Source organism: Sprattus sprattus (genome assembly GCF_963457725.1).
Source record: "Sprattus sprattus genome assembly, chromosome: 4".
In the NCBI taxonomy this organism is placed as follows: Eukaryota; Metazoa; Chordata; class Actinopteri; order Clupeiformes; family Clupeidae; genus Sprattus; species Sprattus sprattus.
The window spans coordinates 30339721-30349352 of record NC_137923.1 but is presented as its reverse complement, the minus strand read 5'-3'; the positions used below and the strand labels follow the sequence as shown (position 1 = coordinate 30349352).

The following is a 9632-nucleotide window of genomic DNA, read 5'->3' as shown; positions in this document are numbered from 1 at the left end:
GTGTGTGTGTGTGTGTGTGTGTGTGTGTGTGTGTGTGAGTGAAGATTGTGGTAGTACCAAAACAGAAATAAAAGACCTGCGGCACATGAGTTGATGTGGCACACTGGCTAAATATTTGTCCCTTCAATCTTTGCGCACTTCTGGATGTTCCCCGCCCGACACATTGTTCATTGTCTTCTGTGGGTTTCCCTGTCTTTTCCGTGTAATGTGATACATGATGTCTGCTGGCACGTGCACAGACCCACTTGCCTTTTGTGTCTCGTGCAGTCCAACCCAGCGGCGTCCCTCTCTTCATCGTCTGGAAACAAAAAGATGTCTCCCTCCCCCATGGCGACCGACTCGACGAGGCTGAAGTACATCTCCCTGGGCGTTCTGGTACTGCAGACCACGTCTCTGGTGCTGACCATGCGCTACTCGCGCACGCTGAAGGAGGACGGCCCACGCTACCTGCCCTCATCAGCAGTAGTGTCAGCTGAGATACTCAAGATTGTCGCCTGCATTTTTCTAGTCTTCAGGGACAACAGTAAGTACTACCCTCCGTCTCCAGCCCTAGCGGACATCCATTTGCTTTGAGCCTCGGATGCTGGTCTGCAGCAGTGATTCAGGCACATCATGTCTCTGAGCTCTCCCCTGTCAGCTTCAGATTGCTCTTCTCTCCATCATTTTAGTGATAATGAGTTCTAAGATCTAATCTTAAGGGACACTTACACGGTCCTGGTGCAGTTCTGTGGGTCTCCAGGGAGTGTTCTGCTCGTGGAATTTGAAAAACTGTATTCCATCATATTTTTTTCTGGCCTCTTGAATCCATCACCAACATCTTTGATCTGTGCTGTGGTGTCAACCAACATACAAAAAGCTATGTGGTTAAGGGTGGTGGGAAGAGGGTGACTAGTTTACTTTAAGGGAGACTTAAAGTGCGGGTGACTAGATGGAGATATTGATTAGAGGGAGTTATTCATTAGATGGAGTTATTGATTGTTCCTCATTCCATAGGGTTGATGTTGGCTTTTCTGACAATGTCTCACTATAATAGTGGTAATGCCTTTTTTGTGTTCAGGTATTCACAATTCAAACAGGTTCTGCTGGTTGTACTCCAGACTCTCTCTTTTTGCTTTTGTTCTCCAGCATTCAGCTTGAGGGCTTTAAATCATGTGTTGAGGGAAGAGATTGTGAAAAAGCCAACAGAAGCCCTGAAGCTCGCAATCCCCTCTGCCATCTACACATTCCAGAACAACTTGCTGTATGTGGCCCTCTCCAACCTTGATGCTGCTACTTACCAGGTAATAATAATAATTTATAATCCACTCTACACTCACATGAATCTCAAAGTGCCACAGTGAGAACATAGTTAAAATCATAGTTAAAAAACATAGTTAAGAACAACCTATAATAAAACATAGTTTAAAACATAGTTTAAAACATAGTTAAAAACATAGTTAGAAAACTAGTTAGAAACCTAGTTAAGAGGTAAGGTAAGCAAGCTCTACTGTTTGTCTGGTGTTTGTCTTCATGACTATTCTTGTGGGCCTTTCTGTAAGATCCTGGTGGTGACATTTACCTTACTCTGAATATTGACTTTGTATGCATTGTTTGTAATAGTTCAACATGCTCTATCCTTCTTTCTGGTCTTTAGTACACTCGTTTTCAGGAGGTCACTTTACATTGCAGTTTAAATCAAGTACTCTTAACATAACCAAAATACCATACAGTTGAGCTAGTGACCAGTAAAGCATCTAGTAAACAGTGTCTCAGTGCTTGTGTGTAGCCTCGCATGAGGGCATGGATCTCATATTTGACGTGGGCACACACATTCACTCACCCTCAAACACATACGCATATGTTTGGTGCACCAGGTGACATATCAGCTGAAGATCCTGACAACAGCGCTGTTCTCCGTGTCAATGCTGGGGAGGAGACTGGGCACCTACCAGTGGCTTTCTCTGCTCGTTCTAATGGCTGGGATAGCTCTTGTCCAGGTAAAAAGCAATGTCACTGCAACTGTTTAACCTGAATTCTGAGATCAACAGGAATATTCTTTGAAGATAAGCGTTTATAGTGGCCACATAAACTTTGAAAATACACTCTGGCAAGTTTTTTCCCCAAGGTTTTCTAGATGAATTGTGAAGGTTGTTAGGTGAAAATTCACTCAAGTTACCTCAGGACTCCGGAGTTGCATATAAGTATATTTATCCAACAACAACAAGCTTGTCGGGCTCACCCATGTCCTGGCAGGCCAGAGAGAGGCACGGGCTCACTCTCAGACTGTAGCAGATGGCAGACAAGCAAAATTAAACACATCACTCAAGGTTTATATAGAAAGAAGGTAGCGTTCTTTAATGCCAAAACACTTTGTCAGCAGGGATAATCACGTAGTGGGTCTCTGACGTCCGAGGTCATCTTATTATGTTTTTTGCAACGTTATGCATCAGCAAGGCAGAAAAGAAGAACTTCTAGTTATTTTTATCAGCCCTTGCCTACACACACACACAGAAGGTACACTTTTAAGCACATACACAGAGTTAGAGACGTCAGCATTTAAGAACAGAGGCAGAAACATCATGTTTAAACTCTCAAAGGCATATGACTAAAACACATACATACTTGATTGAAGTCAGAGTTTCACATTTCCTTATCTAATATGCTATATAATTAAAATTGTGTGTGTTTGTGCGTGCACGTACACATCCTGTTTCTCACCTAGTGGCCAGTAGAGGCAGCACATCCTCCGGAGCAAACAGAGCCATCAGCCGGCTCCCAGCTGGTGGGAGTGCTGGCTGTCCTGGCTGCGTGTTGCTCTAGTGGTTTTGCTGGTGTTTACTTTGAGAAGATCCTCAAGGAGACCATACAGAGTGTATGGGTGCGGAACATCCAGCTAGGTTAGTCATTGACATTGCCTTTAGTTAACTGCCTGGTCTAAAGCAAATTAGTTATACTTTGTACAAATCACAGCCACATCCCGCACAGTATGCATACAAATGTTGCTTTGAATAATTCCCTTTTTTTCACAGTTTGTATTAGCATTAGAAGTTTGTGGTTTGGCTTATTTTCCCACCACATACACACACGCACATACACACACACACACATATACAGAAACACACACACAAACACATATACACACACACACACACACACACATACACACACACAAACACACACACACACACACACACACACACACACATACACACACACACACATACACACACACACACACACACATACAGACACACACACACACACACACACACACACACACACACACACACACACACACACACATATACAGACACACACACACACACACACACACACACACACACACACACATATACAGACACACACACACATACACACACACATACACACACACATGTACACACACACTCACACTAAGAGAGCATATGTCATCACCACACATTCATGTCTCTGTGTCTTGTATTCAGGTATATTTGGGCTCATCTTTGGTCTCATGATTGCATTTGTTAATGACGGAGAGGCCATTAGAGAGTCCGGTATGTTCCGGGGATACAACAGCCTCACTTTGACAGTTGTTCTGTTACAGGTGTGATATTTTGGTGTTTCAAACATTTAAAGAGAATTCATCATAGTGTGTTACTGCAGTGTTTGATTATGTTCTCTTTTTTGACAGGCTTTGGGGGGTTTGGTCGTCGCAACTGTTATCAAATATGCAGACAACATTTTGAAGGGCTTCGCTACATCGCTCTCAATCATTTTGTCCTGTATCATATCGTACCTCTGGCTAGAGGACTTTGATCCTACCAGGTAAATGCATACTTCGTAAGAGTCTCAAAAAAAGCTTTCCACATCCTGTCACTTCAAACTACCACCTACCAAAAGCGCTCTAGGACTGTTTAACAGACAGACAGCGATGTAATTGTACTTCACTCCGTCCACATGCTTGTCCAAACTAAATAAGTCCGTTCTTCCGTTACAGTGTGTTCTTCCTCGGCACTGCACTGGTGATTGCCGCCACGTTCCTGTACGGGTACGAGGGACAGGCGAAGGCAGCTGGCAGCCTCCAAAGGGTGTAGAGAAGCCAGGCGCGACACAGGAGGAAGTGGAGCACAGCAAGAGTCCTCCGTAGGGAGGAGAGAATGGGCTCCAGCACAGGGCGGAGAAGAGGAGATGAAATGACTTGAAAAGGCATTGGGTTGCAGATCAGCAGGACAGACCGCTTGAACAAAGAGACGATGGAAGGCACAGGAAAAACAGGAGACATTTCTCCTCTACATTGAGCTCCTTGCATTTCGGAGAGGATACTGCTGGAGACATGAAATGCCTTACATGAAATGCCATCATGCTTAAGAAGCTTCTGATGGACCTTGAACTGCATATAAAATAAGGTCAGAGAACTGAGCTTTGAAGAGCTCTGACATATTCACTTGGATCAGGGGACACCATTTTGGTGTTTTGGAATTTTTGGTAATGGTTATGGTGTGAAACCTGGTAGGGCTGTGTCCGTATGTGTTCATTTCCCTTTTGTGCTAACACCCCCTGAAGTGAATTAGGGTCAAAGCACTTTTTGGCAATAGCTCAAAAACGTTTGCCAAAACAAAAAAATATTAATTGTTGAATGGCGCCACCAAGTGAATAACGTTCAAAGCTAAAATCTAGCTGCCCTGAACCCTGCAGGCATAGGGCCTGGTGGGGCACAAACGATGATATTCTTACACTGACAATAGAATTCCCAATCAATCCATGTGCTAAATGAATTGTAGGCCAGCCTAACTGTTCACGAAGATTTCTTTGTAAAGGCCAAAGACTTTGTACTTATGTTGTATTTTGTTTCATGACCCAAAGATAAATGAAACACACCATTGAACAAGGAAATAGCTACATTAAACCAAATTAATCGGACCACTCTGGTGGAACTACCCTCAAAAACAAAAACACAAATCTTCCTAAGATAAAAATTCCATCATTGACAAAACAACACACAGAACCTGACTGAAGCTCCTTAGCATTACTGCAGCACCAACTATACGAGAATAGGGGCAGTGTAACTGAACCACCTGATTATGAGGTGCATGAATAAAGTAAGTCTTGTGATATGGTGCTCATCTTACATGAAGAGCCTATAACCTTAGTAATAAAGGACGGTAATAATGTTTATCATGTTATTGTTTATACGATGAAATGGATTCATTGAAACTGACCACAGATACAGCTGCTGGAGGCGGTATGAATTTGACAGGTTGATACTGTTTAATAGAAGTTTTCAGGTAAAGCATTTTAACCTCATTGCTCCTGGCTTGTGCATTCAGCACAAAGCATACTGAGACAGTCACAGGTATGTTATGCAAAAGAGCATGCATGCAAACACAGAAACCAATTTAAACAATAGTTTATTTACCTTTTTGTTTCAAGTCAGCTCTTCAGTCATGCCCTAAGGGTTCAGCACCATTATCATTCTTACCTTGCATAGTCTTGTGTTCATTGGGTGGAAGTAAATACCAATGTTTTCTCTCTGTCTATTCATATTGATGTAAAGAGAACAGAAAAGAAGGCCATGCATTTAACTCTGGTGTTAAGATATAATTTTTCATTGAGATGATCACCTAAGCATATTACATCCATCCCTACCTGGTGCTGCTGTAACCAAATCATACAGAAAATACAATCATGTCTTTCTGGTGTACCAGTTCAGATAATTGTTACATATGCATCTTGATTCTGGATTGAGGCAACATTGATTTAGAAAGCAAAATAATCCCTAAACTGATACGGTAAGTCATGAGAGTACCCTAAGAAGAAACAAGATGAGGTAAGACAGCACGGAGTGAACTGAATTGTTGTTGTAGTGGACGTGACAGGATCAGGGTATGTTTCTGCTTGACCACAGAAAAAATCCTATAAAATAAGTGAACATGTTGGGGAATTCATTAATCTGTTACATATGAACAAATACTGGAGTTAAAGTTTGGAACCGTCTTTCACTATGTATGAAAGAGGTGACAAAGCTTTTGTGCACGTTTGTTGTTCGAGACATTCTTGAAACCAGGCAACCAAGATCTGTCTCGCTCAATTTATTGTTTGCTATGTGTTACACTGTAAGTGTGTAAGCTACAGCCCTGATGCTCTGCCACGGTGAATACCTTTTTAAGAAATGTGTCATGAGTAGTACAAAAACTCCCTCAGGAGAAAAAAGAGTTCTGGCACCTATAGAATAAAATAAGCCTTATGTTGTCTTAGAGAATGTCCTTGAAAAACTAAAGATTGAATTTATCTTCGCTGTCTTCATTAAACTTACATTGCCATAGTGGTCCTTTATCTGTAAATAATTTTTACATAAAAGAGTAAACGACTTTCATCATGCAATCATTTGTTGTATGACCCCTACATGGATTTTCCTGAAGTTCAGTTCATGTTTTAAAGTATTACAGTAGTGACAGCTGAATGTCTTCTGGACATTAGAGAAAGTCATTCTTGCTGCTCAGAATACAGTTATGGTGAAAAAAAACACTGGTATCAAATAGCTCAGTCTTTTTCTTGTGTTAAAGGTTAAACCACAAATATGCTGCTGGTGTTTTCAAACCTTGATTTTTAGATGCTGTGTTACTATGGGCCCTCCAGTGGCTCACTCACTCACTACGAGTGTCATCATTTGGTGTGTTTGAAGGAAGAGCATTGGAGGCGCAACCACACGCTGCTTGAAGTCAGCCAGTGATAGACAGACTACTTTGAAACTGAGGAGACAGAAGTGAAGTGAAGAAAAAGAAACAGAGGTATGGATTTATTACATCAAAGAGACTGCAGAATGTCCTTAAGTGACGGTGGTGACCATTTGAAGGAGTGGTTACCCTGAGTGTGCATTAAGTGTTTCATAAGCGCCTGGACTAGACCTTTGACAACCTGCTAAACAGGCTCAGGTCTGACATTCATTATCAAAGGCGACAGGAACCAGTGTTAAAATTTTGAAAACATACTGTATGCACCTGTACTTGTTAAATTGACTCTGCTTTTACTTCCAAATTCTTTTTTTTGCAATCCTGGTGGAATTTACGTCAGATAGGTTTAGCTGAATCAAGAAAAAAACATGATACGCGCATAACTAAAAATCTCCCCCCCAAAAAATCTATTTGAACAATAGTGTAATACAAACAAACAATAAACAGACATAAAAAGAGCATGCACCTCGCTGTAGTGGACTACTCTTCCGTTTATTTCTTGAGGGAGCTGCTACAGTCACACCCTCTGAGCTCCCACTGACCTATCAGTGCACTGAGCCCGAAGAGTTGAGCTTTCAGACAGTGCTAATGTCAACACCTATCAGCTTCAATCACAAAACACTGAATATTCACACCAGGCATGTCCTGACGATGGCATCCTGGTCCCCACGATGTAGTACGCACCTATGGAGAGGAGACGGAGGGTGGGAGAGAGATGGAAAAATCAGGGGGGGGGGGGGGGGGGGGGGCGGGTGGAAAAAGACAGATGGGAGGGGATAATGGAAGCAAGGGAGCGTCACAGATGGAGTGTGTGTGTGTGTCTGTGTGTGTGTCACATGACTCACTGGGATTGGCCCTATAGTGCAGCACCTCCAGTTTCAACCATAATATTAACTTCCTTTCTCATGCGAGGCATAGGAAGCTGTGTTCAGGTGAGGGTGGTGTTTTAAATGGTCATCAGTGGTGGTGGTGACACATGCTCTTTCCTCCTGAAGAAATCTGAGCTGTTTCCGAATCTAAATCAGTCAATTGAGAAAAATCAGTTTTGCTATCTATAAATTCATTGAATTAGACACAAATAGAAACAAATTTAATTTAGTAAATGAAAATGTGGCTCTAAATTTTGTTGGCTCTTAAGTTTCATCTCGAACCAATTTTGTTGGCTACAAGCACTGTTTCATTAGTTTTTTTTACTGTCTTAGTGCAGGATCTTAAGGTGCTCTGTTCCAGAGACCCACAGAGTTTCATATCCATGATATTCTCATAAGCTTGCGTGTGTCGCCTGACACCAATAGCCCATTTCGCCTTCAGGACATGTTCAGCAGCAGCAGTTTTCTCTTTCTCTTTTCCTCCCATGCAGTGTATACGGTGTATTGGTTGCAAACGAGCGCTGTGCAGAGCCATCAACTTTCAGCTGAACCGAGCCTCTCCAAAAGCAGGCAATTTGCACCACAGATTCATTTCTCCATGTTCCCTCCATGTTCTCCACCCTGCTCTCCGCATGTCTGGATATCCAGTAGTATCTTTCCTCTGTTAAGGTTAGGGGGAAAACTTTTCTAATCCCGACACTCCCACTCGTGAGTTCTCAGGTACACCGGCAGTTACTTAGGTGGTATCACCACCAGCGGCGCCCCTCTCCTGGGTCTCCACATCAGCACCTGTGCATCGTTGGCATTGGGCCGACCCAACGCGTTGGGTGGGATGGGCTCCGGATTGTTGAGGATGTGAGGCTGCTCCTGGTGTGGCCGGCCCACCAGCGAGGCCCGTGAGCCAAGGGGCATGCCGGGATCTACGGCGATGTCCACGCGCATTCGCCAGCGGATGGTCTGCAGCACTATGCGCTCTTTGGTGACAGCGTTGAGCGCCACCAACCAGGTGATGAAGCTCTGGTCGCGCGTGATGTGCGTCAGCATTGGCGTGTTGCTGTTGCTGATGGGCACCGCCCAGGTCACACTGGGGTAAAAGTTGTCATTCATACTGACGGTCAAGCGCGATGGTTTGTACGTGGGGCCCACCAGCGTGACTGTCTCCGTGGTGTTGCCGTACCAGGGGTAGCTGACGCCATCAGAGTCGCTGATGGCCTTGACACGGCCCTCACGCAGCTCCGGCAGCTCCCAGCTGGACCTGAGAGGGCAACGGAAGAGAGAGAGGAGAGAGAGGGAGAAGGAGAGAGAGAGAGAGAGAGAGAGAGAGAGAGAGAGAGAGAGGGGAAGAGCACAGTTAAGAAGACGGGGTAAGGATCAGTTAATAGCTTTTTGCTGAGGCAGAAAGAGGTGAGGAAGAGGAGGTTAGGACTTCATCTAACATATATATAATTTACTTTAATAGATGGAGGGACTGGGAAATAGAGAAGGAATGCTTGACATCTATGGATGTTTTCAAAACAAAATAAATCTAAATCAGCTGAAAAAAGGGAAAAGTAATGCCTCACAGATGTTCAAAAGTGTGGGGTTTTGGTTTCTGTGAGTATGCAATTACATAAAAGTTAGTTTGGTCTCGCTGCATAATCTGGTGGCGTTTGGGTTCGTGATATTAAGACAGGTTAGAGAAATAAAGGTTAGAGAAATATACTTACATTCCAATATCCCCATATGTGTTATAGAATTCCATTTGAGTGCAAGCCTGAATCCAGCCTACAGTCCACGTCTCATTTCTTGGCACAGGGGGCATCACAATACCCGCAGAAGCCCTAAAATAGGGCGTCTTGTAGCGCAGTACAATCGGTGAGTTCTCCTCAATCACTGTCGGGCACTGGTCAATGGATGCTGAAACCTCATACACCACAATATTCTCCCGTCTGATTCGTGGCTTGCAGGCGATGCTCTGAATGCAACCCATGGTACTGGTTAGAAGCAGTGCCAGAACGACCAGCGACGGTAGAGTGAGTTCTGTTTTAACCAGTTTATTCATCGGTGCCTTTGCTGTTCCATAATCAGCCTC

General features: G+C 43.6%; 2 protein-coding genes across 2 annotated transcripts; one reads left to right on the top strand and one right to left on the bottom strand.

The window, feature by feature from the left end:
* Positions 1–312: 312 nt before the first annotated feature.
* slc35a3b (solute carrier family 35 member A3b) lies at positions 313–4055 on the top strand (the record flags this gene model as incomplete). Its single annotated transcript, XM_080836487.1, has 7 exons — positions 313–523; positions 1126–1280; positions 1854–1976; positions 2702–2876; positions 3447–3565; positions 3653–3786; positions 3959–4055. 7 exons carry the CDS (start codon positions 313–315, stop codon positions 4053–4055), a joined length of 1014 nt encoding a protein of 337 aa, XP_080692613.1.
* A 4238-nt stretch (positions 4056–8293) lies between these two features.
* On the bottom strand, positions 8294–9602 carry fam78ba (family with sequence similarity 78 member Ba; the record flags this gene model as incomplete). The annotated part of the gene is made up of 2 exons (XM_080837741.1): positions 8294–8816; positions 9268–9602. The coding sequence occupies 2 exons, from the start codon at positions 9600–9602 to the stop codon at positions 8294–8296; spliced, it is 858 nt and encodes a 285-aa protein (XP_080693867.1).
* Positions 9603–9632: the final 30 nt, after the last annotated feature.